The sequence below is a fragment of the Bos taurus genome, chromosome 2, assembly GCF_002263795.3.
Source record: "Bos taurus isolate L1 Dominette 01449 registration number 42190680 breed Hereford chromosome 2, ARS-UCD2.0, whole genome shotgun sequence".
In the NCBI taxonomy this organism is placed as follows: domain Eukaryota; kingdom Metazoa; phylum Chordata; class Mammalia; order Artiodactyla; family Bovidae; genus Bos; species Bos taurus.
In genome coordinates, this window is record NC_037329.1 from 106,390,505 (window position 1) to 106,418,188 (window position 27,684).

The 27,684-nt window shown below is 57.1% G+C and overlaps 2 protein-coding genes and 1 non-coding gene across 6 annotated transcripts; all 3 read left to right on the forward strand.

Annotated features, from left to right (window-relative positions):
* Positions 1-2,035: 2,035 nt before the first annotated feature.
* SLC11A1 (solute carrier family 11 member 1) lies at positions 2,036-13,142 on the forward strand. The gene is made up of 15 exons (NM_174652.3): positions 2,036-2,296; positions 2,837-2,970; positions 4,000-4,122; positions 4,433-4,552; positions 5,659-5,765; positions 6,189-6,259; positions 6,600-6,667; positions 7,077-7,232; positions 7,846-8,004; positions 9,356-9,445; positions 9,587-9,706; positions 10,116-10,265; positions 11,742-11,815; positions 12,206-12,359; positions 12,494-13,142. Exons 1-15 carry the CDS (start codon positions 2,290-2,292, stop codon positions 12,605-12,607), a joined length of 1,647 nt encoding a protein of 548 aa, NP_777077.2. The 5' UTR covers positions 2,036-2,289; the 3' UTR covers positions 12,608-13,142.
* A 4,665-nt stretch (positions 13,143-17,807) lies between these two features.
* Positions 17,808-27,179, forward strand: CTDSP1 (CTD small phosphatase 1). Of its 4 annotated transcripts, none has more exons than XM_010802334.4 (7): positions 17,808-18,110; positions 19,510-19,658; positions 20,093-20,197; positions 20,387-20,443; positions 21,097-21,189; positions 21,328-21,513; positions 25,347-27,179. In XM_010802334.4, exons 1-7 carry the CDS (start codon positions 18,044-18,046, stop codon positions 25,542-25,544), a joined length of 855 nt encoding a protein of 284 aa, XP_010800636.1. In that variant the 5' UTR covers positions 17,808-18,043; the 3' UTR covers positions 25,545-27,179. The 4 variants fall into 4 exon arrangements, with proteins under 4 accessions (XP_010800636.1, XP_010800637.1, XP_005202895.1 ...); XM_010802335.4 differs by having other exon boundaries at positions 20,096-20,197; XM_005202838.5 differs by lacking the exon at positions 25,347-27,179 and adding an exon at positions 22,230-24,111.
* On the forward strand, positions 20,682-20,766 carry MIR26B (microRNA mir-26b). The gene has a single exon (NR_030883.1). It is a non-coding gene; the product is annotated as a microRNA mir-26b (primary transcript).
* Positions 27,180-27,684: the final 505 nt, after the last annotated feature.

The following is a 27,684-nucleotide window of genomic DNA, read 5'->3' on the forward strand; positions in this document are numbered from 1 at the left end:
TCCAAACTAAGTCTGAAGACCGAAGAAGACTAGTGTTCAGTTCAAAGGCACTCATCGAGAGAGAGAATTCTCCCTTACTCAGCCTTTTGTTCTTGTCAAATTCATTGGATGATACCCACATTAGGGAGAGAAATCTGATTTACTTAGTCTACTGCTGCTGCTAAGTCGCTTCAGTCGTGTCCAACTCTGTGCAACCCCACAGACGGCAGCCCACCAGGCTTCTCCATCCCTGGGATTCTCCAGGCAAGATCACCTGAGTGGGTTGCCATTTCCTTCTCCAATGCATGAAAATGAAAAGTGAAAGTGAAGTTGCTCAGTCATGTCCGACTCTTAGTGACCCCATGGACTATAGCCTACTAGGCTCGAAATTCAAATATTAATGTCCTCCAAAAACACCCTTACAGACACACCTAGAATGTCTGACCAAATTACTGGGCTCCCCATGGCTCAAACTGACACACAAAAATTAAACCATCACAGCCTCCTACCCCAGCCCTATCCCCCAGCCACCCCACGTGAGTCCAAAGTAGTGATTGCAAACCTGTGTAAACCCTAGAGGTCAAGGCTGGTGACTTGAGCAACGGGATTGCACATGGACAAACCACAGTGCTGCTCTGTCATTCGTGACTCAACCATTCACCCCTCTACCCCTGCCTCTCCCGTCCCTCCAGCCTCTCTTTTCAACGAGGAGCCAGGAAATTGGCTGCCTCCCCCCATCCTGGGGTTCCAAGCTTTGGCTCAAGTTTTTGACTCAACCTGAGGAAACATCACATCCCAGATCAAGCCTGGGCTTGGGAACAAGCCCTGATTTTCTCTGTGTCTGGAGGTCCAGACTTTGGAGTTGGAAACACCATGACAATTCGAGTTTTAAATCTTCTTGGCAGAAAAGAAAGGATACAGGATAGAGGACATGAGTGGGCATGGCAGGGAGAAGACTCTGAGGGAGGTAAGTGGGGGGATAAAGGAGTTGGCAGCTGGCAAGGAGAAGAGATTGGGAGCTGGAAGGGTCTAGAGCTAACAGATTGATCATCCTAAAGTGGAATCTGGCCCATAGAAACGCTTGCTTAGGTCACCCAATATTTGCAAAACATTTGAGCCCAGTATTCAAACAGCATATGTTGCATAAATTTTCCAGCATCCTTGACAAAACAGACGACTTAGTGACAGTGGACCCACATCCTCACATGACAACTGGCTGGAACTCTGTGAGCACTGCCCTCTTCAGACAGAGTTTATGACCTTTGTCTCCATCATTCCCTCCCTCCCTCCCTCATAGCTCCATCGGTAAAGAATCTGCCTGCAATGCAGGAGACCTGGGTTCGATTTCTGGGTTGGGAAGATCCCCTGGAGAAGGAAATGGCAACCCACTCCAGTATTCTTGCCTGGAAAATCCCATGGACAGAGGAGCCTGGCGGGCTACGTCCATGAGGTCGCAAGTGTTGGACACGACTTAGTGACTAAACCACCACCACTCCCTATTACTTCCCCCTGATACTGAGGCTGAGCATCGTTTGTCATTGAGCACTGAGCCAGCACTGTTCTTCTCATTCCCAACCTGTCTCATAGTTTATCTTACCTGCCTGGCCTCCTTGGGCACCTTTTGACCTTTTAGCTAGACTGAACCCTTCTTAACAGAAGGAACAAGGTCAGAGACAAGACGTGATCTGGTGACAATGTCAAGTGGATCGGTGGCAGAACCAAGACCAGAATTCCAGTGCCTCTTTCTTCTGGGGATCTCTTTGGCCTGAATCTTCAGTGTATGTCCCCGTGGCAGTAGCCGGAAGATCTTTCCCTCTAAGGCACTCAGTGGGACACTGAGACCTAGACAGCCATCAGAACTCCCTTCCTCCCCGTGGCCATGGGACCCAAGATTAAAAAGGAGAAGGACCTGACTGCTTGTACAGGGTGAGGGTGGGCTAGCGGGCAGTCACGTGATCTAGACATGCATGCCCAAGTGGCAGGAAGTTGTCCAAAATCAGAGCTAACTTGGGAGAGGTGCAGAACTCAGAGTGCCTGGAAGGGAGCCAGAGGTGTTGTGGGGCTCAGGCCAGGAGGGGAACAAATGTCCTTGCTGTGGCCACCCAGACCCTTCCTCCAGAACTGGCCACTTCTGCCTTTGGAAAGTGTTTCACAACGTGCCTGCGTGTGAGGACAGCTGAGGATGGCTAAGAGGGCGTGGACCCGCACAATCGCCACCGCCTAGAGAGGAAGCACGGGCTTGCCATGCCCGTGAGGGGCTGCCCGGCACGCCAGCCACTCGCACAGAGAGTGCCCGAGCCTGCGGTCCTCATGTCAGGTGAGCAGCCCCCTCCAGGGACAGAGCCTGAGTGGGGGTGTGATGGGGAGAGTCAGGGCGGGCAAGGGAAGTCCCTGCTGCAGTGTGGGGGTCTGGATCTCAACCACAATCCAGACACCAGCCTGGGGCTGGGCTCTTCACACCTCCAAGGGCAGAGCCTTGTCTCTGTGAACCTGGAGCCCTTGCAGCTTCCTTGGCTCCTGCAGGCGGCAGGGATACGGCACGTGGTGGTGTCAGTATCGCCTGCTCGGAACCCACGTCCCTCTCCACATCCTGCGTGGAGAGAGAAGTAGATCTGGGAATCTCTGCCCTCCCATGGAAGGAGGGAACCCTGAAGGCTCCACTTCTCACACGTCTACTGGAGTGTCTGGTCCATGGGTGGAGGTGATGGACCCAAGATGGGAATGAAAGGCTCTTATTTGGTGGGGCCTTCATTTCTCCTGTCTGCCAGGAGCAGGTGGGGAAGAGGACAGATAGCTTTAACCCTGGGCCAGCAGAAAGAGGCAGGTCACTCACCAAGGCTTGTGGGGCCCTTCACAGGTGACACGGGCCCCCCAAAGCAGGGAGGGACCAGATATGGCTCCATCTCCAGCCCACCCAGTCCAGAGCCACAGCAAGCACCTCCCGGAGGGACCTACCTAAGTGAGAAGATCCCCATTCCGGATACAGAATCGGTGAGAACGCTGGAGACTTCCTGAGGTCTTTCAGGATGCACCGGATCATGCGGGATCTCACCAGCCTGGGGAGGGAGGGAGGTCTCCTGAAGATCAGGGCCAGTCCCTCCGGGCTCTGAACAGCTGTGACAGACGATGGGAACTGGCGCCCTCCTGCTTCTGTCCTCAAGTGCTTAGCTGGGGCGCTTAAAATTTGTCTAAAAATTACCAAGTGGCTTTTTAAATGAATCTCAGCTCTCCTAGGAAGGGGAAAGGACCTGGGATGAGTTTGCGTTGCAGCCTCAGGGATTTGTTGTAATATTTAAGGAAAGGAACCAGACAAGGGCATGGGGAGAGGTGAAGCCGGCGGGCTGGCTTCTGGGACAGTGTGTGTGTTAGTTGCTCAGTTGTGTCGGACTCTCAGTGACCCCATGGACTGTAGCCCACCGGGCTCCTCTGTCCATGGGATTCTTCGGGCAAGAATACTGGAATGGATAGCCATTCCCTTCTCCAGGGGATCTTCCTGACCCAGGCATCAAACCCAGGTCTCCTGCACTGCAGACAAATTCTTTCCAGTCTGAGCAACCAGGGAAGCCTAGGACACATCATCCTGCATTTCCAGAGTCTTCAGAGAGACTCAGGCTCCCCGGAATGGGGTGGGGAGACCCTCGGCTTGGTGGACTCCAGAGAGGAGGCCCTGTGGTCTGAGAAGGTGCTGCAGAGGGAGGAGTTGGACCAGGGAGGTCTGACCCAGGAAAGCTCCCCTTTGGGCTCTGAGGATCTGCTGAGTCAGGGCCTGCATGAGGCGGGCCAATCAGGTGCAGACTGCAGAACTGACCCATCCAGACAGCCGATCTGCCGTGACTCAGCAAACCCTAAATCCTTCCCACCCCATGTGCTCCACTAACCCTCCAGGTGATAGCTCCAGGAATGGGGAATCGAAGGCAGGGCTGGCCAGCCTGGGCCCCTGAGCCTGGGAAGGTGTCAACTGGGGGCTGGCCAAGGCCAGCTGGGCCCACCCAAGACCCCTCATTCCACTCCCCTCCACAGGGTGCATTCAGCCTGCGGAAGCTGTGGGCCTTCACGGGGCCTGGATTCCTCATGAGCATCGCATTCCTGGACCCAGGAAACATTGAGTCGGATCTTCAGGCTGGGGCTGTGGCTGGATTCAAAGTGATGGAGTCGGGGCACCATGGGGAGGGTGGTGACCAGGCTAAGTGGGTGGAGACCCCCAGCTTTGCCACAACTCCCCAGAGTGGCCTGCCTGGCCAGTGTTGCTGGGAACAGGTGTTAAGTTCAAATGGGCCAGAAAGGGGTCTCCAGGGCAGTCGGGCCAGAATGTGGGGTGTAGGGGGCATTGTCTTCCAGCTTTGTCTCCCCCGTCCTCTCCCCAGTGAGTGTCCTAGGTTAGAAGGTCCCAGCAATTCAGGGGTTATCAGAAACTAGCCCCTCTGGCTGACGGCCTCTCCCTAAATTCTCGCAGCTGCTCTGGGTGCTGCTGTGGGCCACAGTGTTGGGCTTGCTTTGCCAGCGACTGGCTGCCCGGCTGGGCGTGGTGACAGGCAAGGACTTGGGCGAGGTCTGCCATCTCTACTACCCTAAGGTGAGCTTGGTGCCCCTGGACAGGAAGCATCTGTAGCTTCGAAATCCCAAACAGCCATTGAAAGCTTCGATGATCAAATAAAAATATCATCTCAAGTGGAGCATTGCAAGTCCACGTGATAGATAAGGCTGAGGCTCAAACGAATAGAATGCAGAATGAGAGGGACGCTAGAGGTATCTTGCTCTTTTTACCGAAGAGGACATTGAAACCTGGGGAAGTGACTTGCCTAAGCGCAAAAACGGTGTGGGTGGGGGGTGGCAAAATTGGTGTGGAATAACCATTGGCTGGGGTGGACACTGGGGACTTGGCTGTTGACAGCGTCCAGGCAAGCAAACAGAAATTATACCACTGGATCAGTCAAAGGCATCTAATACAGGATGTAGTCCCAAAGGTGTTGACAGAGCTGAAGGAGCAAGAGAAGGAGGTGTTACCCAGAGATCAGGAAGCTGCTGGACAGAAACCCGAGGACCATCATTTGCTGTCGAGCTTCTAGAAACACTGCCACCACTGCTGATTGGAGCCCAGACTACACGGTGCCCTTGCTGGGGCCAGCTCCAGAAGCAGAGGGAAAAGATCTCTACCTGTTTTTTAATTTTCCTTAAATATTTCTTACTGTTGACCTAAATCAGATATTTTAGGTTAGATACGTGTCCAGCAAAGATGGGTTTATTCAGTATCAGCAGAGAATGATAATTCAGGGTCTGTAGCCATGGGGAGCCACCTGCAAGGTCTCTACACAGCAAGGGAAGGAGAACGCTTTTATGGAGGGAAAAGGGAAGGTGGGAGGGAGGCTGATAGCAAACAAAGAGTCCATGACTTTTCAGTGCCTAAGTCCTTTCCAGGAAAGAAGAGTCTTCTGTCTCTTGGGTTCTGCTATCTTTGAAGGGTGTGGAAGCTTCCCCTTCTTATCTCCCGACTCTATTTAATTGAAGCTTCTGTAACTAATTTTACACGTGAAACCACCATGGCACCATGAAGCCAACTGGCAAAGCCAACTTGCAAATGTAGTTTGCAGGCTTCCAGGCATATAGTGCCAGCTGCAGACAGGTGAGTGCAGGACTGAGACAAGAGACAGCCTTGCTGACGGGACTACGTCCTCCCCCTAGGTGCCCCGCATTCTCCTCTGGCTGACCATCGAGCTAGCCATCGTGGGCTCAGACATGCAGGAAGTCATTGGCACAGCTATTGCATTCAGTCTGCTCTCCGCCGGACGGTACTCCAGAGGGGCCCTAGTTCTTCAGCCCAGGGCTGGGAACAACTGCTGCTTCCTCCCCAGGCCTTCTATTTCCCCCTGGCCACTTCATCCTGCAGTCATCTCTGACTCAGTTATTGACCAATCTGCCAGATGGGGAAACACAGACCCAGATATGTAAAGCGACTTGCTGCAAATCAGACAGATGTTGGTCATCTTGCAGGCTTCAATACTGCAGCCCCAAGCTCCCTACCACGCTGGTCCCCTGCCCAGCATGGAGGTGCCATTTTAGGTCTCCAGCACCCTGGCTCCCCTCTCCCTCAGCTGTCTGGGGCCCCTTGAGTGCCTGCTCCCTGGAGGCCCCATTCCACGGCTCCAGCCCTGAGGATGGGAGATCCAGACTCCTGAACTGGGCTAGGCTGACCCAGGCCACTCTGGTTTCAGAATCCCACTCTGGGGTGGTGTCCTCATCACCGTCGTGGACACTTTCTTCTTCCTCTTCCTCGATAACTACGGTGGGTGTGTGCCTCTCATCCCCAGCGGGACTCGGGCGAGGAGGGGGCTGGCAATGAATGTAATGGTACTCTGGTGAACTGGGAGAAGAGCTCTGAGCAACCTTGCTCTGCACGGCCTTGAGCAACTTAGACTAGTGTTTCTTCATCTACAACACGCAGAGACTAGCACAGAGGTCACAGGGCTGTGGGGAGGATTCATTGCGGTAACACTGGTCAAGTCCGGGGCACAGTGCCTGGAACAAAGTGCTCAGGATATCAGCCATTAATAATTGCTTAAGTTACAATTTTGGTTTTGGGTGGTTTTTGTTGTTGTTGTTCAGCCCCTTTGCTCTCACCCTAGGGTTGCGGAAGCTGGAAGCCTTTTTTGGATTTCTTATTACCATAATGGCCTTGACCTTCGGCTATGAGGTGGGAAGCCAGAGCCATAACAGGGGCCTGCACCAAAGCCACCCTACTCTGCCCCATGCAGAGCCCAACGGGACAGGGGAGAGGACCTTAGCTATGCCCTACCCCCACCCCACCTCACCCCCCCATTCCCCTACCCCACCACCCCCATTCCCGCACCCCCCCATTCCTGCACCCCACCCCACCAGTCCCTCTCCCCCACTCCAGCCTCTGGAAGTGGACTGGAGGGTAAGAACGGAGACTCAGGGGTGGAGTGGGGCCTAAGGAGGCTCCTCCCCACAGCACAGGAAGATCCTCTGGAGAAGGGAAAGGCTACCCACTCCAGTATTCTGGCCTGGAGAATTCCATGGACTACAGTCCACGGGGTCACAAAGAATGGGACATGACTGAGGGACTTTCACTCACCCCACAGTACGTGGTGGCTCAGCCTGCTCAGGGAGCATTGCTTCAGGGCCTGTTCCTGCCCTCGTGCCCAGGCTGTGGCCAGCCCGAGCTGCTGCAAGCCGTGGGCATCATTGGCGCCATCATCATGCCCCACAACATCTACCTGCATTCCTCCCTGGTCAAGGTGAGCAGACTGGAGGGGAGGGAGACATGCTCTCTCCCTTAGAGCCATGCTGGCCCCGCCCCCAAGGCTGAAGCCACGCCCCCTCGACTCCTGCCTCTGAATTGAGGAGGGAAGTGAATCACTCTTTATTCAATATATAATAATAGAGAGGGTATGCTGTGTGCTGGGAGCTGAGGATCAGTGAGGGAAAAGATAAGTCTTCTGACTTCTTAGAGCATGCATTTCTAGTAGGGGAGGCAGACGATAAGCAAGTCAACAGTAAAGGAAAGAAGTGGATTGTGAAAGATACTCTGAAGGAAACGAAACAGAGCAGCATGATGGAGGATGACTGAGGAGGGGGCTCCCCTAGAAAAGGTAGCCAGCAAAGGCCTTTCTAAGGCAGTGGCTTTTGAAACGTGAAGGATGGGAAGGAAGATTAGGGGAGAAGATATTCTAAGCAGAAGGACCGGCAAGTGCAAAGGTCCTGAGACAGAAACAAAGGACTATCCCAGACTATCATGCAAGGGGGCTTTAGAAAGAGCGGGGTTTGGGGGAACGTAAGCAGACTGTGAGGGTAGAGAGTTCTGGGACAACTCTAAGGGACTTCGATGCTTCCGTCCTTTTACCTTCGTAGTCTCGAGAGGTAGACCGGTCCCGGCGGGCGGACATCCGAGAGGCCAACATGTACTTCCTGATTGAAGCCACCATCGCCCTGTCTGTCTCCTTCCTCATCAACCTGTTTGTCATGGCTGTCTTTGGGCAAGCCTTCTACAAGCAAACCAACCAGGCTGCGGTGAGGCACACCCCATATATTCATGCTCCTCAAGTTCTGCAGGGGACTCCAAAGAGTGCAGCTAAGCCCTTTGAGTCTCTGTCTTGCACTACAGGCACTGGTAGGGGAGGGAGTCTTGACACTGGCCTCTGTCTGGGAGCCCCTTTCCCACCCCACTGGGGAGACACAGCTGCCCCCTGTAGGCTTGTAGAGGGTCAACCACCACACCAGGGGCTCCAAGGCACACACATCCAGGGGAGGTGATGGCGGGGGGCGAGGAGCTGAGTCTTCGAGGACTCAGCATTCCAGCTGCACCTGAAGAGTGGGCAGGATTTGCCCAGCCAGCTGTGGGGAGAAACTTCTGGGAGGGGGTGCCTGCCTAAGGATGAGCATGGGGTTGGGAATATGCAAGCAGTTTCTTCTCCTGAATTTCTAGTGATAGTTCTTCATTACTAGCAGATAAACCATCATTCATTCAGCAAATATTTATTGAGCATTTGTTATGTATCAGCTAGTGTCTTAGACCATGGGAATACAACAGCCAATGATACAAAGACCTTGCCCTCTTGTAGATTAACTTCGAAGGCAGTGAGCAAACTGGAAAAAAATCAACCAATCAGTTGACTGATTTCAAAGGAAAATATGAACAATGTTGTAAAGAAAATAAAGGGGGTGATGAAACATAATTGGGGGTGTGGTGGGGGAGGGGCTTCTACATTAGCCCAGGTCAGGTGGCCAGGAGAGGCCTCTAGGACGAGATGGCATTTGAGTGGACTCTGAAAGAGAAGGAACCAACCAGCTCCTCCCTGGCTTTCTGAGATTTGGGACCTGGGTCTGTCTCAGTTTTGGGGTGGATCTCTATCCAGAGGCACTAAAGGGGGGTGATGGGGTCAGAACAGACTAGTCAAGACTCCGAGCACATAGGCACTGTTGGGTGCCTTGCTGTGTGACCTTGTGAGGTCATACCTCTCCGTGAGTCTCTGCTCCTTAGCACAAGGAGAGAGATCTAAACAGGATGGCAAACTATAGTCACACATCGTCTTTGAGACCAACCGAGTCACAGAGCTGTGGGAAGTGGGTCCCAGGGCCTGTGGGTCTGCTTGAGTCACTGCCAGCCAATTGTGTCTCTGTAGTAATGCCAGCTCTCACCATCAAAGAGAAGCTAGAAACCAGGCTTGTTAATGCGTCTCAATTGTAAATGTTGTTAACAAATTCACATTAAAGAAAAACATGTGTTGGCCAAGTGAAATATGTCGGGCTGGATTCAGACTGTGGGCCACCAGTTTTCAACCCTTGGTCAAGGCTTGGAGGTCTGATTTTCCAGTATTGAGTGTGTGCTTCACATCTCCTTCCTACTGCCCGGTGCCCGCAGTTCAACATCTGTGCCGACAGCAGCCTCCACGACTACGCGCCGATCTTTCCCAGGAACAACCTGACCGTGGCAGTGGACATTTACCAAGGAGTAAGCAAGCCAACGGCAGGGCTGGGGCTGGGCGAGGAAGGGCTCCATCCAGCGGGACTCCCCCTCGCCACGCCCACTTCAGGGGCGGAGCCTGCGTGAGAAGGGGGTGGGTCCATGGCCTGACCACACCCCTCCTTCCAGGGCGTGATCCTGGGCTGCCTCTTTGGTCCTCCAGCCCTGTACATCTGGGCCGTGGGTCTCCTGGCTGCTGGGCAGAGCTCCACCATGACCGGCACCTACGCGGGACAGTTTGTGATGGAGGTGTGGCTGGGCCGGGCCGGTGTCTGAGCACAAGGCAGACCACTCAGGACTCGGATGTGGGCCTCCTTGATCCTTAAGGCAGCCCAACGGGTACCCTTATAAGCCCTACTATACAGATGAGAAAATTGAGATTTAGGGAGGTGAGGCCTGAGACTCACCCAGGACTAATAGGGGCCTTTTCTCCAAAACCGTTTAGGCTTCAGCAATCAGCTGTAGGGGGGAAAACCTCGCCCCCAATTTCCCTCCATCTATCCCCTCACCACCAACTATAGACAGAGCTGCCCCCATTTCAATGATGGAAAAATAGAGGGTTCCTGCAGGTATCAGATGGGCTGAGGGAGGATGGAGGATTCGTCCCCTGGAACCCCAGTCCTGCATCCCACCACCGAGTTCCCCCTGCATGGCCCAGGGCTTCCTGAAGCTGCGGTGGTCACGCTTCGCCCGAGTCCTGCTCACTCGCTCCTGCGCCATCCTGCCCACTGTGCTCCTGGCTGTCTTCAGGGACTTGCGGGACCTGTCAGGCCTCAACGACCTGCTCAATGTGCTGCAGAGCCTGCTGGTGAGCCTGCGGGCCCTATCACCTCCTCCGCCCTGTGGGGCCAAACAGGAACCACAGCAATCCCCTACCTCCCCAGACTCCCCCACCTCCCAGGCACTATTCTAAACACACTTTACCTACAAGGTTCTGGTACTACCCATAGCTGCCCCAGGGTGTAGGAACCACCATTACTCCCATTTTGCAGATGGAAAAACTGATGCACGCAATTAAGTGACCAGTAGCAGAGCTGGGGGCTTCCCTGGTGGCTCAGATAGTAAAGAATCTGCCTGCAATGTGGGAGACATGGGTTTGATCTCTGGGTTGGAAAGATCCCTTGGAGGAGGGCATGGCAACCCACTCCAGTATTCTTGCCTGGACAATCCCCATGGACAGAGGAGCCTGGTGGACTACAGTTTATGGGGTCACAAAGAGTCAGACACAACTGAGCGACTAAGCACAGCACAGCAGAGCTAGGATGCACACTCAGATAGTCTGGGGCCAAAGCCCCCAAACACTTCCTTCTGCTTTGGAGCCCCCACAACCTTGGGGCTTCTTTGGTGGCTCAGATGGTAAGGAATCTGTCTGCAGTGGGAGATCTGGCTTCGATCCCTGGGCTGGGAAGATCCCCTGGAGAAGGAAATGGCAATCCACTCCAGTATTCCTCCAAAATCACTGCAGGTGGTGACCGCAGCCATGAAATTAAAAGATGCTTGCTCCTTGGAAGAAAAGCTATGACCAACCTAGACAGCATACTAAAAAGCAGAGACGTTACTTTGCCAACAAAGGTCCGTCTAGTCAAAGCTATGGTTTTTCCAGTAGTCATATATGGATGTGAGAGCTGGACTATAAAGAAAGCTCAGCGCTAAAGAATTGATGCTTTTGAACTGCGTGGTGTTGGAGAAGACTCTTGAGAGTCCCTTGGGCTGCAAGGAGATCCAACCAGTCCATCCTAAAGGAAATCAGTCCTGAATATTCATTGGAAGGATTATTGCTGAAGCTGAAGCTCCAATACTTTGGCCACCTGATGCGAAGAATCCACTGGAAAAGACTCTGATGCTGGGAAAGGTTGAAGGCAGGAGAATGGGATGACAGGATGAGATGATTAGGATGGCATCACTGAGTCGATGGACATGAGTTTGAGTAAGCTCCGGGAGTTGGTGATAGACAGGGAAGCCTGGCGTGCTGCAGTCCATGGGGTCACAAAGAGTCAGACACGACTGAGTGACTGAACTGAATTGATTTTTGCCTGGGAAATCCCATGGACAGAGAAGCCTGGTGGGCCATTGTTTGTGGGGTTCCAAAGAGTCAAACACAACTGAGCGGCTAGCACACACAGTGGAAGCAATGGATGTGGAGAAACAGGTTCAGAGTGGTTAGGGGACTTTCCTAAGGTTGCACAGTGAAGCAGAGGGTGACTGGAGCCCTGGCCTGCTCCTCCCCTCCTCACTGTTTTCTAACGGCAGGGTCCTTCAGCCCCTTCCTTCCGACTCTCCCCAGCTTCCCTTCGCTGTGCTGCCCATCCTCACCTTCACCAGCATGCCCGCCCTGATGCAGGAGTTTGCCAATGGCCTGTGAGTACTCCCCAACCTCAGCACTGGGCTTATCGCACTTGATCCTCACAACCACCAAGAGGTAGGAATTCTCACTATTCCAGATAAGGAATATCTGATAAGATCAGAGAGGTTAAGAAACCTGCCGAGGGTCACACAGCTAGCAAGGGGAGGAGCCAGGACTGGAATCCTGAGCCAGGGGCTATTTCTAGAGCTTGAGCTCCTCCCCCTCACTTCAGCCTGTACTCTTGCCAAATCCTGCCGGTGTGGTGCCTGGCCAGCCCAGGAGGCAGAAAATGGCCAGGGGTCTACACCAGACCCCACAGCCCAGGGAAGCCCTAGTTACCTCCAGGCTGACTGTGGGCCCTGAGGGAGATGCAGCCGATCCTGAATCTCCCTCTCATTCCCAAGGGTGAGCAAAGTTATCACTTCCTCCATCATGGTGCTGGTCTGCGCCGTCAACCTTTACTTCGTGATCAGCTACTTGCCCAGCCTCCCCCACCCTGCCTACTTCAGCCTTGTAGCACTGCTGGCCGCAGCCTACCTGGGCCTCACCACTTACCTGGTACTGATGGGTCGGCGGGTGCCTGGGGGATGGGGGAGGCAAGGAGAGGAGACCACAGATGGAGGGCGTAGTGGGGATGCACCCGGGGCTTCCTCGTAGGTCTTCTCCCCTCCTCATAGCCACCCCTTCCTCAGGTCTGGACCTGTCTCATCACCCAGGGAGCCACTCTTCTGGCCCACAGTTCCCACCAACGCTTCCTGTATGGGCTTCCTGAAGAGGATCAGGAGAAGGGGAGGACCTCGGGATGAGCTCCCACCAGGGCCTGGCCACGGGTGGAATGAGTGGGCACAGTGGCCTGTCAGACAAGGGTGTGTGTGTGTGTGTGTGTGTGTATGTGTGTGAAGGCAGCAAGACAGACAGGGAGTTCTGGAAGCTGGCCAACGTGAGTTCCAGAGGGACCTGTGTGTGTGTGACACACTGGCCTGCCAGACAAGGGTGTGTGTGTGTGTGTGTGTGTGTGTGCATGCACAGCAAGACGGAGAGGGAGTTCTGGAAGGCAGCCAACGTGAGTTCCATAGGGACCTGCTATTTCCTAGCTCAGATCTCAGTGTTCTTGACTATAAAATGGGGACACCTACCTTGGAGTGGTTGTAAATAAGACACTTGAACGCAGAGCCTAGCACTTCAGATTTAAAAACAAAAGAATCATAATTCCAAAAGTTACTGAGCACTATCACAGGAGTGACCTGACAGACCCACCCAGTCTAGGGTGGGACCCAGGCTCCAAACTGATTTAAAATAAGAGTCTGAAAATGCTAAATAAATGCTGTTGTGCTTAGTCCCTTCAGTCATGTCAGATTCTTTGCTTCCCCACGAACCACAGCCCACCAGGCTCCTCTGCCCATGAGATTCTCTAGACAATACTGGAGTGGGTTGTCATGCCGTCCTTCAGGGGATCTTCTCCACTCAGGGAACCGCCATATCCTGCATCTCCTGCAATGCAGGAGGATTCTTTACCGCTGAACCACTGGAGAAGCCCAAATAAATGCTAATGGTACCCCACTCCAGTACTCTTGCCTGGAAAATCCCATGGACGGAGGAGCCTAGTGCGCTGTAGTCCATGGGGTCGCTAGGAGTCGGACACGACTGAGCGACTTCACTTTCACTTTTCGCTTTCATGCATTGGAGACTGAAATGGCAACCCACTCCGGTGTTCTTGCCTGGAGAATCCCAGGAACGGGAGAGCCTGGTGGGCTGCCGTCTATGGGGTCGCACAGAGTCGTACACGACTGAAGGGACTTAGCAGCAGCAGCAGCAGCAGCAGCAGCAGCAGCAACAACAACAACAACCGCTTAAACCAAAAGAGAAGGGAAATGGAGACAGGCAAGCACAAAATCACTGAACTATCAACTGTCCCCCGTCCTCGAATGTCTGCCTCTCGCTCCTGCTCTCACTGGAGTGGCCTCAGCCTTTCGGTTCCACCCGAAACCCATTTTCCAGGCAGTAAAACGGAGGCGTGATTCTCCTCCCTTGGGGCACCAGGTCTCAAAGAACCCAAGAGTCCATGCCTCCGAGGCCCAATTCATTTGCCATCTCCCCAGGGGACCAGGCGGCCGAGACTCCCACGCCGCGCAGTAGACGCCCCCAGGGCGCTGTCTCCCAGCTCCCCCTAGGGGTAAGGGACGGTCCCGAGCGCCGGTACTCTCCGCCTCCAAAGAGGAGGCGGTCGCTCCGGCCTCGCGCCCGGGGGCCTCGGAATCCGCCCAAGCTGGAGGGTAGCGGTGAGCTTAGTGGGCGGGGAACCCCCTTGGCCGTAGGGAGCGGCCCAGCGCCCCTTCGCCCCTTCCAGGGACTGCACTTTACAGACGTTCCCTGAGCTGTTTCTAGGCTCCCCCAAGTCCCTCCTCCAGCCTCTTCAAGTCCTTGGGACCCCCCCCCCCGCCCGCGCCTCCACCCTGCTCCCAGCCCCGGTGGCGAGCAGCGGCGTGGAGGGGCCACCAGTCTTTCCCCCTAGATTGAGCTTGGAGTGGGCGGTGTGCCTGGAAGCACCCCTGATTTCCCGGGGATGCGGCGGGGCAGGCAGTCGGGCTCCGCACTCAGGTTGAGGCGCTTGTTTATGAGAAGAATTTCCTCTTTCTTAAAAGGGCAACAAAACAAGTGGGGCCCTCTGAGAGCACCGGGATGGGACAGGTCTGGCTCACCCCACACAACCATGGAGAGGTACCCAGACTAGAAAGCTGCCCAATCCTCTTCTCCTGGCTTGGCCCTGGAGAAGCTGGGGCCCACGGGAACTGGAAGAGGGGATGAATGGGGGCCAGGTAGCCGAGAAAGGGGAGACCCTTTTTCCTACTTCCTGGAGGTGCCCCCAGCTGTACCCCCTGTCCACCTCTTTAAACGATTCTCTAGGCATTAGTTGGGCACCAGGCCTATGCTGGACATGGGGGAGGGAGGCGCAGTCTCTAAATAAAGACTACCTGGCGGAGTTGGAGCGGGGTGGGGGGAGTGGGGGGGGGGTGGAGGATAAGTAAACCACTACACACCGGTGTGTCAGCACACCTTCAAAAAACGAGGCAAGGTCCAGAGATCAAGTACTAGACAGTATTTTGAAAACTGAATAGATGGAGGGGGAACCCTCAAGGGGAAGGTGAGCATGCCAGGAGTTGGGGTTGTGTATTGGTGTGTGCAAAAGCTAGAGACATGCAACCTTGTTGGGAGTTCCCCAGAGAAACAGGCCGTCTGGTCACATGAGTAGTCAAGCTTGGAACTTAGAACTTGGGGGGAAAAGAAGGGGGAGGGGACCAAAGGGCCAGCTAAGGGGTAGCCCTGGGCCTGGGTAAGGGGTTAGCCATGAGGTCAGGCCAAGGCCAGTCATTCCCCTGCCTGGACCCTTCCCTACCCAAAAGGCTGCCCCTTCCCCAGTAGCTCTGGTCCTCCTAGCTTTTCCCCACCCGCCCTTGCCATGTTCAGATCTAACTAGAGAATCCTCCAGCCCCTCCAGCTGGGAATGGCCTGACACCTTAACTCTCCCCCAAAACGTCCACCCACAACTCTTATTACTACACACCCCCAGACCTCCCAACTCACTCGGCATCCACCCTGCCCTGTGGGAAGGTGCACCAGGTGTGCCTCGGGGCAGGGCGTCCAGTCTTTCTCTCCACATGCTGCCTACCCACTTGCCCGGGTTGGACCCCAGCTGTCAGATGGGGGAAGCTGAATGCTGGATGATGTCCCGAGTTGCCAGACCGAGCCTGGCTGAGTCCCAGTGTTTCTTGACTCACAGTCCCCATGACTTGATTTCTCCTGGAGTGCAAACCAACGAAACATATAACTAAACTGCACGGCGAACCCCACCTGCTGTAGCAGAGAGGGTAAGGGAGACAGCAGCTGGGTGTGGGTTTTCTTTCCCGGGGAAAACCCTAAGAACCCCACCCTCCAGAACGCTTCCACCGGCAACTCACTCCCCACAGACCCCTAGAGCCCGCACTGCCCGGGTGTCAGGACTCGGTCTGCATCCACCCCGCCCGCGCGGAGGGGGCACCTCGGCGAGCCCCGATGCCGGGGGATGGAGAGGGGGTGGTGGGAGTGGTGGGCGGGGTAAGCGGGGTAGGGCAGGTTTCCTGGGAGGAGTCAACAATTTCGAAGTCTGGGAGGGGACGATGGGGGTGTGTCTTAGGGGCCAGAGGTGAAGAGAATAGCGACTGGGCGGGCAGGGGGGCGCGGTCCTGCCCGCCCTATCCCCGCTCCTCTGACCGTCGAAGGGACAGCCGGCCAGGTTCCAGCCTCCAGAGAGGGGGAGGGGAGGGGAAGGAAGGCGAGCCGGTCAGACTAGAGACGAGGCCAGGGTTTCGCTCAGCCCTCCGCCGCCCATTTCCTTTTGGGGTCAGCACCGGCTGGGCATCCGGAGATAAAGCCGAGGCGCCGCCCCGGGGCCGCACCGTAGGGGAGGGGACTCCGCCCGGCGGCCGGAATCCCACCTCTGTTCCTGCCGCAGGGCGGGCTGAATCGCTCACTAGTGGGGACTCAGTTTCTTTATCTGTAAAACGGGGTTTTAAAGGAGTCGTTAAATGAGATGAGGGGCGCAGCCACAGCCGGACCCAGAAGTAACTGCTCGCAGCACGTTGGCGATTATTGTGACTAAAAGCAGAAAGCGAGTCGTGCTGTCCAGAGGATCCACAGACCCCGACCACCTCCCCACCCCGCCCTGGACCCCAGGCCCGAAGCGAATGCGCCCTGGGGCCAGCTCTGCTCACGACCCGTCGCCCGCGCGGGGTCTCTCCCTCCCGGGCGCCCCCTCCGCCTGGCCGGGAGAAAGCGCGCCGCGCTCACACCGGGCTGCCGGATGGGACACGACGCGCCCGCCCCGCCCCGCCCGGCGGGGGAAGGAAGTGCTGGGGCGTGTTTATCAAGCCTTGGCGTTATTAATATTAAAAAAATGTGAACACAAAACAGTAACGATAAATATAAGGAACTTCAGAGACAGGAAAACAAACAAACCCCGCCCGCAAACCTCACCGCGTAGCACACGGGAGTTTTGCTCGCGAAGAATCCGCGTGGAAACGCGAGCCCCGCGCCCGGGGCGAGTCTGCACGGACCTGAGTAGAGCGGGTGTGCCAGTGGATGTCCGTGGTCCCCACGGTCATGCATCGAATCCCACTGTGTGGGGCCCCGGCCTGATTTCCCCTCCCCACAGAGGGGCCGGCGGGTGGGAAGCAGAGGAGGGGGCCTGGGAAAAAGGAGGGTTTCATTTCTTCGAGGTCTGTAGGATTTGTCTATGCGAAGCGGTAGGAAGTGCATTCAGGCAGGACGAACAGCACGTATAAAGGCCCTGAGACGTGGAGGCCCTTGGCTTCAGGCAAGAAAACCAGGTGGCTGCAGTGGGTATGGGGAGTGGAGGTGGCCGGGCGCCCGGTGAGGAGAGGTCGGCAGGGGGCACCCCGGGGCAGACAGCTGGAATTTCTACAGGTCCGGGTTTAGAGAAAAGGGGCCGAGACTGAGAGTAGGTCACGGTCTGGTTAGGGACCTCATTATGTGGATCTGCATAGTCGTTGGGAGGTGCAGCAGAGGCTTTGCACACTCACGACTTCCCCTGCGACCACCGGAGAGAAGACCCACTTTTCAGACCAGATGGTGTTATCCCCATTTCCCAGATGAGAAGACCGAGAAGCTGCCAGTCCCCGACCTTTGGAATGTTCAGAGGTGGAGTCGCGCTGCCTCGGGGCACTCCCGGCGCGGGCGCCCCGGGCGGGCCCTGGTCCCGGGCCGCTTAGCGCGGAGAACCGTGGGCCGGGGTGCCGGCCCTGCCACGCAGCCGCAGAGGCTTGGCCTGGCTGGCGGGAGGGCGGGCGGCGGGAAAGGAGGCGGCGCCCCCGGGAGCGCGGCAGGAACCTGGCCGGGCCCGCCTCCTTGCCCGCCGAGCAGCGCCGGCCCCTCAAGTGATGAAAGCCCCGGCCGAGTCCAGGTCACGCTGAAGCCGTTGCCCTTTTAAGGGGGAGCCTTGAAACGGCGCCCGGGTTCCATGTTTGCATCCGCCTCGCGGGGAGGAAACTCCATGTTGTAACAAAGTTTCCTCCGCGCCCCCTCCCTCCCCCTCCCCCTTAGAACCTGGCTCCCCTCCCCTCCGAAGCTCGCGGGGATCCCTCCCTCCCACCCCTCCCCTCCCCCCCGCGCCCCGATTCCGGCCCGAGCCGGGGGGGAGGCCGGGCTCCCGGGCCAGAGTCCGGCCGGAGGGGAGCGCGCCCGGCCCCATGGACAGCTCGGCCGTCATTACTCAGATCAGCAAGGAGGAAGCGCGGAGCCCGCTACGGAGCAAAGGTACTGGGGAGCGCGGAGGGGCGCTTAGACCCGGCGCCGCAAAGAGGAGGGAGCCGAGACTCTCTCGAGGGCGACAGTTGCCGCCGCCGCCCGGGGCGCCCGCCTTGGCGGGACCCGAAGCTTCCAACTGGAGGGGAAGCTGGGTGAGAGTTTGAACTTGCAGAGACTCGGAGACCCGGGGCGGGGCCTGGCGCGTTTGGGGGCGCTTCGGTCTGCTCGAGGTGGGGAAACTGAGGCAGGGGTGGAGCACGGGGCGCCCTCCAGGTTTCGCAGACTGGGTGTGCGCGAGGCCGAAGAGTCGTCTCCCCCCCCCCCCCCACTCCCCCATTGGCGCCAAGGGGGCTGGGAGATGGGGGGGCTGAAGAGGGCGCCTTCAGGCCACCAGCTGAGACTCCGCCCCCTCCGGGCCGCGGTCTGGCTGGGTCGCGGGAGGGGGCGCAGAGGTGACAGCGGGCTGGGGAGGGTTGGAAAGATCTCCCACTAACACAGGGCCACGTTCCCCACAAACTTCCGCGTCCCGCGTGGAGGCGCGGAGAGAGACAACCACTTCTAAGGATCGCCCGCGCGCCCGCAGAAGACGCGGGATCGGACCGCGCACTTGGCTCCCGGAGCCGGTGGGCGCCGTGTCTGTGCATACACGCAGCGACCCGAGATGCCGCCAGCTTGGGCCGGGCACCCCGGGACTGATGGTTCTGGTCTAGGGGGTCTGCTCCTCCCTGTCCTCGTGTGGACTTAAGAGGCTAGGAAGTCCTTCCAGGTCTGTCCACTTCTGGCCGGGACCTAGGTCCTCCCGGGGTCGAGGGTGGGGGGTTGGATAGGGGGTCGGGTGGAGGGTAGGCCAGTCTATGAGCGGGATCTAGGTTGGAGGTCCTGGCGGGGGCGGAGGAGGAGGAGGAGGGGCCAGTAGGTGGCCGCAGGACGCTAGCTTCAAGCCCCCACCCCCTGTGTCTGGGCCCAGCTTCAGGGAGGACTTTGGACCTCTGGAGGTGGAGGATGGAAGGAGGGCGGGAGTGGGCCCCAGGGCCCCAAGCCCCAGCCCTCTTTGGTAGGGGCCCCACTGACCAGGGGCTGCTCGGGTCCGGCGGGTGTCAGGAGGTGCCCCTATGCACTGCTCCCCATGCAGAGATGGAAACTGTTGGGAAGAGAAAACACCTCCTGTCCCAGCCTCCAACCAGCCCACTCCCTAGTGTGGGTGACGTTGTAGCCACATTAGAAGAACTTGTGGGGAGCGGAGGGGTGGCCTGGAGCCAAGACTGTCAGGCTGCCACCTTAGTGTGTCTCCCTCAATGAAGGAACCATGGCCAGATCCTCTCAGCCCAGGGGTTGGCAGCTGGGCATATAGGCACAGCCCTGCAGGCCAGGCAGTGTGCATGCCCCACCTTGGGCCTCCCTGCTTCAGGTGACCAGAAGTCAGCAGCCTCTCAGAAGCCCCGGAGCCGGGGGATCCTCCACTCGCTTTTCTGCTGTGTCTGCCGGGATGACGGGGAGGCCCTGCCCGCCCATAGCGGGGCACCCCTGCTCGTGGAGGAGAATGGTGCCGTCCCCAAGGTGTGTGCTGGCCAAGTGGGGGCTATGGGGGCACCTGGACTCAGCCCTTCGGGGGGTGTAGGGGAAGGGGGCTCTTCATGAAGTGCTGCTAGGCCCTGTGGAGGAGGGTGAAGCCCCCCTACCCCCCACCAAGCCCTCCACCCTCCCAGGCCTTCCCAACCCTGACTGCCTCCTAAGGGCCCCCAGCCCCGAGGATTCTGAATTTCCCCTTCAGAAGTGGAGGCTTTCCTCTGCGTTGGTTTCCCAGGTCAGGAAGTGAAGCCCTGAGAGCCAGGCAGCCTACCCCCAGGCTCCAGGGTTGGCAGGGGCAAAGCTGGGAAGGGGCTGGTGTTCCCACTCTGTCCTTGGGGCTCTCCAGGAAGAGGGCTGGGGTAGGAAAAATAACTGGGGCTTGAGAGAGGTGGCAATAACCAGCTCCCCCCTTGTCCCCACAGCAGACCCCAGTCCAGTACCTGCTCCCTGAGGCCAAAGCCCAGGACTCGGACAAGATCTGCGTGGTCATCGACCTGGACGAGACCCTGGTGCACAGTTCCTTCAAGGTGGGCCCCCGCCCAGCAGCCCTCAGGCCCCGGTCTCTGAGCCCTAGATGGGATTTTGATAAATGTGGAATTGTCAGAAGTCCAGAGAGGATGTGAGACTTGGCTGAGGTCACACAGACCCTGACCTGGCCTGGGAGGGTGGTCCTGGCGGGCCTTGCCCCAGCTCCAGCAGCTCTCTTCCCTCTGCAGCCAGTGAACAATGCTGACTTCATCATTCCTGTGGAGATTGATGGGGTGGTCCACCAGGTGAGGGGCTGGGGGTGGGGGGGAGGTGGTAGGGTTGGCATCTGTCTTCCAGACCCCAGGTTCCTCCCACCAGTCCTGAGAGCCCTAGATGGGATTTTGATAAATGTGGAATGTCCGGGGCCCAGAGAGGGTGTGAGACTTGCCTGAGGTCACACAGACCCTCAGGGACTTGGCCCAGCTCCAAGGCCTGCAGGGAGTGGGGTGGGGGGTCTTCCTCGGTGCCCCCTCGCCCCCACCCTGCCCGGGACCCAGTTCAAGTAATTCAGGATAGGTTGTGTGCTGTCCAGCCTGTTCTCCATTACTTGGCTCGGGGGCCGGTGCCCTGCAGCCTTGGGGTGAGGGGGTTGCCCCAGGCCCCCACATCCGGCCGAGGCCCTGGCGGAGGAAGGGGTGGGAATTAGTGATTCCCTCTGAGGTAGGGCCCAAAGACAGGAGTCGGAGGTTATTTGATCCTCTTCGGGGACAGTGGGTGGTTTACCTGGCGGTGGTGGGGGTGGCTGGCCAAGTGGAGCCCACGGGCCCTGGGACCAGCTGCCCTCCTGTGCTCCTCTACCTCCTGCACCTAACTCCTGCACAGCCCCCTGGCTACCCCACCCTGCCCCACCCTGCCCAGGCCCATGGGCCAGCAGTCCCCTCACTGGCCCACCCCCCAGGTCTACGTGCTGAAGCGGCCCCACGTCGATGAGTTCCTGCAGCGGATGGGGGAGCTCTTCGAATGCGTGCTGTTCACCGCCAGCCTGGCCAAGGTGAGCCCTCCACCCTCCGCAGGGCTCCCTGGGCACCTCTGCTTCCTGTCTGCCTCTGACACACAACCACTGGGCAGAGGTCTCTGGGTCCGTCTTGGCGCCCTCCCTGCCCCCGATGACCCACCTCCCACCCCCCAGTACGCAGACCCGGTAGCTGACCTGTTGGACAAGTGGGGGGCCTTCCGGGCGCGGCTGTTTCGGGAGTCGTGTGTCTTCCACCGGGGGAACTATGTGAAGGACCTGAGCCGACTGGGCCGAGACCTGCGTCGGGTGCTCATCCTGGACAACTCGCCCGCCTCCTACGTCTTCCATCCAGATAACGCCGTGAGTGCCCGGCAGGATGGGGGTTGGGGCCCTTTGGGGGTCTGGTCCCTCCCGTTCCTCCCTCTTTTCTCTCCTCGGTGGCCCCTGGCTGCTGCCTGCTTACCTTGTCCATCCACAGCTGCCCCAGGTCTCTTATCAGTCACTCAGCCCGTTCTGCCTGCATGGACAGGGGGCCTGCCATGGGTTTGGGTCCCTTGCTGGGCACTGGAGCAGTTTCCACTTCATCCTAACAGTTGTGAACTGTTAGTGGATCCCAGAATTAACTTTTTTAAAAAATGAACCGGAAAAAAAAAAAAAAAAAAAATGAACCGAAACTGTCCAAGTGCTTAGCACACAATAGGGTAAGGGCTTCCCAGGTGGCGCTAGTGGTAAAGAACCCGCCTGCCAAAGTGGGAGACGTAAGAGACGTGGGTTGGATCCTTGGGTCAGGAAGATCCTCTGGGAATGGCAACCCACTCCAGTATTCTTGCCTGGAGAATCCCATGGACAGAGGAGCCTGGCGGGCTACAGTCCATGGGCTCCCTAAAAGTTGGACACGACTGAAGAGACTGAACTCAAACATGCAGGGTTGAGTATGGTTCCCTAAAACTTCTGCTCTGACTTGTGTGGTCAGTGCAACTTACTGGGGAACGGTGAGTGAGGGTGCTCGGGGCTGATCTGGACGCTCTGTGCCCAGGGCCCCCTGCCCCCCTCATTGCCCCGCACCCATCTTCCAGGTACCAGTGGCCTCATGGTTCGACAACATGAGTGACACAGAGCTCCACGACCTTCTGCCCTTCTTTGAGCAGCTCAGCCGTGTGGACGACGTGTACTCAGTGCTCAGGCAGCCTCGGCCGGGCAGCTAGTTAGGCGCCACGGGGCTCGGACCTGCCCCTGACCACACCCGCACCCCTCTCACTTGGACTCTGCCTTAAGAAAACTCAGCGCCATGGGGAAGCGGGGTCTCTCCCCACCAGCCCCGCCACCAGCCTGGCCAGGCTCTGGAGGGGGCAGCAGGCTGCACGGAGGGCGATGAGCCCCTGGGTCCCTGAGTCAGTGCCTTAGAACCTCCTCCTTGGGGGACCCGTGGGGCTCTGCGTGCCACTCCCCCTTCTTTCCTCTGTCTCTCTGCACCGCCATGTTTCTCTGCTGCCAAATTGGGCCCCTCAGGCCCTTCCGGTTCTGCTTGGGGGCGGGGCAGGGTTTGAGCTGCCCTCTGCCTTGGACCCCCCTCCCCCCCCCAGCCTGGGAACAGTGGACACCAAGTGCCTTGCATAGAGCCCTCTTCCCAGCCGATTTTCCCAGGGCCACAATCCGGGTCAGCTCTGCCTGGAACAGCCTTCAGGTTGCTGCAATCTAGGCTGGTGGGGCAGGACTCCGTCTCCCCACCTCTTTCCTGGGGACTGCTGCAGGCCCCCCTCACCCCACCTCTGCCTAGGGCGGGGAGGGTTGATCTGTTTTCACTTGTGAAGGGAGCAGGGGTCTGTTGTTCAGGACCCCAGAATCCAGCTGCTCTGGGTTCACCAGCTGCTGAGGGCTACTTCCCACACTGCCCCAAGTTCCAACCTCTCACCTCTGCCTTGGCCGCCCTGGAGGCCCTGGGGCTTGGCGCCCCCAGCTCCGTGTGGGGGCCCAGGCAGTATCCTGCGGTGCCATATAAATATGTATATGTGTATATAGACTTTTAGAGGAGGGGGAGAGGGAAGGGTCCAGGTAGAGACACCCTTCCCTCTCCCTTTCCTGGGCCCATAAACAAGGGGGGGAGGAGGGAAAGGATTTTTACATTTTTTAAACTACTATTTTCTGAATGAAGCAGGCTGGCCCAAGGGGCCCCAGGCCCTGTCCTTTGTCCCTCACACCCTCTCTGCTCCATTCATTCATTCATTCAAGAAACATGTATTGAGCACCTTTTCTGTGCCCAGTGCTGTGCCAGGCCCACCAGCAGAGTTTGTGTGTGGGTCTCTCTAGACCACCTAACTGGTGCCTCCCCACCCCACCCCGTATTTCACCGGTGCCTTTAGGGGATCTGTAGGAAGTGGGACCCTTCTTGTGGGGTTTGGGGGTCTCCAGGAAACCTGGCCAAGCTGTCCCCCAGCCCCTGTGCCAACCCCACCCCTGCAGCCCCTCTGCTTTGCCCCCTGCTGGCTGGGGGCAGCTCCCAGGACGTCCTGCCTTCTAGCTCTCAGTCCTTTATCTGGAATCCCTCCCCCAAATGCTGAGTCTGGAGGCCAGAGCCTTGGGCTCTCCCAAAGGCCTAACGGTTAAGGGGACCCACATACCAGTGCCAAGGGGGATGTCAGGTGGACGTGTCATTACCCTCCACCCCAGACAGCTGAGGGTGGGAGGGAGAACAAAGTTGGTCTGACTCAGGTGACCCTCCCATCTAAGTGCCTTCTCTGTAATGGAGAACCCCACAGTTTGATAAGAACTAAAGCTAAAGCCAGACCCCCCCCCCCAATCCTGGCTGTGTGGTTATTGGTGGGAAGGGGGCTGTTGAAGTTGGGGGAATGTCCAGTGAAGCCACACCTGCTTCAGCAAACCCTGTGGAGGGAAGGGCTGCCCTCACCCTTCCAGGGGCATCAAGCCTGAAAATGCAAACTTTGAATGGGTCCGAGTGCATCTGTGCCGTTTGCTGTTTAGTCACTAACTCGTGTCCAACTCTTCTGAAGCCCTGTGGACTACAGCCCACCAGGCTCCTCTTTCCATGGGGTTTCCCAGGCAAGAATACTGGAGTGGGTTGCCATTTCCTTCTCCAGGGATCTTCCCTCCCACCCGGGGGTCGAACCGGTGTCTCTTGCATCGTGTGCGTTCGCAGGCGGACTCTTGACCGCTGAGGCACCAGGGAAGCCCGAGTTCATCTGACTGTTATTTAATTCTACCCGTTTTGGCCTCAGTTATCTGATCAGCAAAATGGAGCTAGGCCCTCTTTGCAGAAGTGATTAAATAATGCCTGCATCGGGAGGACTCCATAGAGTATTAGCTCTGAGGCGAACTGAAATGCGTCCCTAGGAGAGGCCCCTGGAAGGTATTTGGAGACTGGAGGGGTGTGGTCTCCGCCCCGGAGTGGAGGGGAGGGACCCGTGAGGCCCCAGAGGGTGGAGGGGAATGGGGCGAGCTAGAGGAAAGCCAAGTTCAGCTCCAAACGGAACTTGGAACGCAGCTGACCCAGGCCGCGCGCGGACGGCCGAGGCGTCGCTGGCAGCGCTGCGCCGCCGGACCCGGCTGCGGGCAGGCGGAGGCGTCTGGGGCCCCGCGGGGGTGGGTGGGGTCGCGGCCTCGGTCTGGTTCACCTCCGTGGCCCTCCCCCGCTCCCGGCCGCGGCCTCTCACTACCCGCCGGCCGCACCCTAGCGCGAGCCTCCGGCCCACTTCCTGCCTCCGCCCCTGCGGCCCTGGCAGAACTTCCTTTGCGAAACTGGGCCGCCCCGGGCCTTGGCAGGAAGTGCCCTCCCGGCTCGCCCTCGCCTCCTGGCCGCTGGAGGCCTCTCTGTCCTCGCGGAAGCCCGGGCTCCCCGGCGCCGGGCCTCTCCCGCCGGCCCCCTGCCTGGGCGCAGACCCTCTCCCCGGGGCTGGAAGGATGAGGGCCGGCCTAGAACGAGGCCCTTTCCCGGGGGTGGGTAGCTTTTCCTCCAACCCCCTATGCACTGGGGAGAAGGAAGATTTGCCCCTCTCAAATCTGATTCCGGGGCCCCGCTCCCCCCATCTCCACCCTCTGCCTCTCCCAGTCCTCATCCCCTCACCTTGTGACTTCAGCCTCCTGGCGCTCCAGACGCTGCCGTGTCCCCCCAGGTCTCTGCAGCGTGTGTGTGATGCTGCCCCCTCCCCCCGCCCTCTCCCCTCTACTTTTCCTGGTAGAAAAGCGTCACGAAGCCATCACCCGGGAGGAGAGCCCGCAGAACCCTGAGCTCCAGTCCCAGTCTGAGCCGAAGCCCGAGAGCCCTTGGCCGGGTCAACACCGAGCCCTCCCTGCCTCCTGCCCGGCCCTCCTCGGGGTCCTGCTCTATTTCCTGCTCTCCATGCAAACACTCGCCCCTCGCCATATTTGCATCCTGAAGGGCCTGTCACTGCAGAGAGTCACCACCGCTCCCAACTTTGAGACCTCAGCCAGCCTTCCCCCCCACCCCCCCATACACACACACTTCATCCACAGAATTCAACGCGACAACGTGGACTGTGGTGCCAGGCACTGGGCCAGGACCCGGGGATATGCCATGACTAGGATGCGCTTCTGCTCTCAAGGAACTCACATCCTAGTGTGGAGAACAGACATCTGAATATGCTGTCCAAACCTGAAATGCTGCAAATGCGGGGGGGGGGGGTGCAGGCAAGAGATGACATGGGGGAGGAGCACAGGGGACACCGTAACCTCCCCTGGGGGTACATGGGGAGCCTGGAAATCCTTGCCAAGGATTTGGGAAGGAGGCAAGGTTCAGGGGAAGGTGGTCTGTGCAGGGAGGTCCAACGGGAAAGGAAGCCAAAGCCTCAAGGGACACACTAGGGAGCGTGGGAAGTGACAGTTTCGAAATTGCACACAAGGGGGGAAGGAGGGGAAATGACACTGCAGAAAAGCAGGAGCGAGATAATGCAGATCTGTAGCCCGACCAAGGGGGTGGCCTTTTCCTTGCAGGGAGGGGGCGCCACAGAGGGACGCTGAGCGGGAGAGAGGCATGTGCAAGCCTGGCAGCCACCCGTTGGAAGCTGCATTGGGTGTGTGTGTGTGTGTGCTGTTCTGTCCAATTCTTTGCGACCCAATGGACTGTAGTCCGCCAGGCTCCTCTGTCCATGGAATTTTCCAGGCAAGAATACTGGAGCGGGTTGCCATTTCCTGCTCCAGGGGAATCTTCCCAACCCAGGGATCAAACCCGCATCTTTGTCTCCTATGTTGGCAAACAGATTCTTTACCACTGAGCTACCTGGTTAGGGACCTAAGACTCTCCCTAAGGGGAGACCACAGACATGGTTTCAAAGACAGAGGATGAAGACCTGAACTGCAGCCAAGACAGTGAAGAGGGAAGGACGAAGTGATGGATGTGACACAGGAGATGAACTTGGCAGGAAGCTGCGGCTGGTTGGCTCTTGGGACAGCGGTGGAGGGGAAGGAGGAAGGCAACCTGACTTCTGGCTTTGGAGACTGTGAACATGTCTCTACCTGAGGGGCTTAGTTACTTACTGTTTGCTTGTTACTCACAGAATCATGGATACACCACTGCTGACAGGAATATACATTTGCTGCAGCCTCTTTGGAGAATAATTTGACCGTTGAAAATATTTTTAAAATGCAGACACTTTTTCATCTGGCAGTTGGATTTTTAGGAGTTTATGTGGTAGATAAAATGTATATTCATGTAACTGTATGCATATGGGTATTAATTTTGTTGGTAATACCTGATGCGAAGAGCTGACTCATTTGAAAAGACCCTGATGCTGGGAAAGATTGAAGGCAGGAGGAGAAGGGGACGACAGAGGATGAGATGGTTGGATGGCATCACTGACTCAATGGACATGAGTTTCAGTAAACTCTGAGAGTTGGTGACGGACAGGGAGGTCTGGTGTGCTCCATGGGGTCCACGGGGTTGCAAAGAGTCAGACACGACTGAGCGACTGAACTGAACTGAGCAGCAAAGCACTTGAAATAACTTCAGTGTCCAAGAATAAGGAACTAGTTAAATAAATGTTGCTGTATCTATACCAGAGAATACTATATGATGATGAAAAACAACGAGGTGGAACTATCTATCTACAGATAGACATAGACCGTTCCATGTCTGTCTACAGATACAGAATGATCTCCAAGATAAACCAGTCAACAAAGCAAGCTTCCTAACAATGGTGATGGTGGTTCTCCACTAAAGAGAAATATAAAAGTAGGTACAAATACATGTATATAATTTTGTATACTCCTGTAAGGTACACAAGAAATGGAAATTGTGGCTAACTGTGGGTAGCAGAGATGGCAGACTAGATGGGAGTCATTTAAGATGGGAGCAGTTGTCTCAGCGTGAGTGATGCAAAGTTTGATCCCATATAATATAACACATTATATTATATATCTGTTTATATTGGGAATTATTTTATCAGGTCCACTTATTAATTTTTAAAAATAAAAATTGGCTTAAGTTAAAAACAGCTTTCTAAATATATTATCAAAGATAGAGATCACAAATTTCATTTCTTTTTTCAGTCATTGCATGCC

Bases quoted from the DNA above. Each gene is read 5' to 3' on its own strand.
- SLC11A1 (NM_174652.3), top strand. The intron at 6,668-7,076 runs GTGGGAAGCCAG...CTCACCCCACAG, and splicing joins CCTTGACCTTCGGCTATGAG to TACGTGGTGGCTCAGCCTGC. The intron at 7,233-7,845 runs GTGAGCAGACTG...TTACCTTCGTAG, and splicing joins TGCATTCCTCCCTGGTCAAG to TCTCGAGAGGTAGACCGGTC.
- CTDSP1 (XM_010802334.4), top strand. From the start codon at position 18,044: ATGGACAGCTCGGCCGTCATTACTCAGATCAGCAAGGAGGAAGCGCGG. The intron at 19,659-20,092 runs GTGTGTGCTGGC...TTGTCCCCACAG, and splicing joins AGAATGGTGCCGTCCCCAAG to CAGACCCCAGTCCAGTACCT. The intron at 20,444-21,096 runs GTGAGGGGCTGG...CCCACCCCCCAG, and splicing joins TTGATGGGGTGGTCCACCAG to GTCTACGTGCTGAAGCGGCC.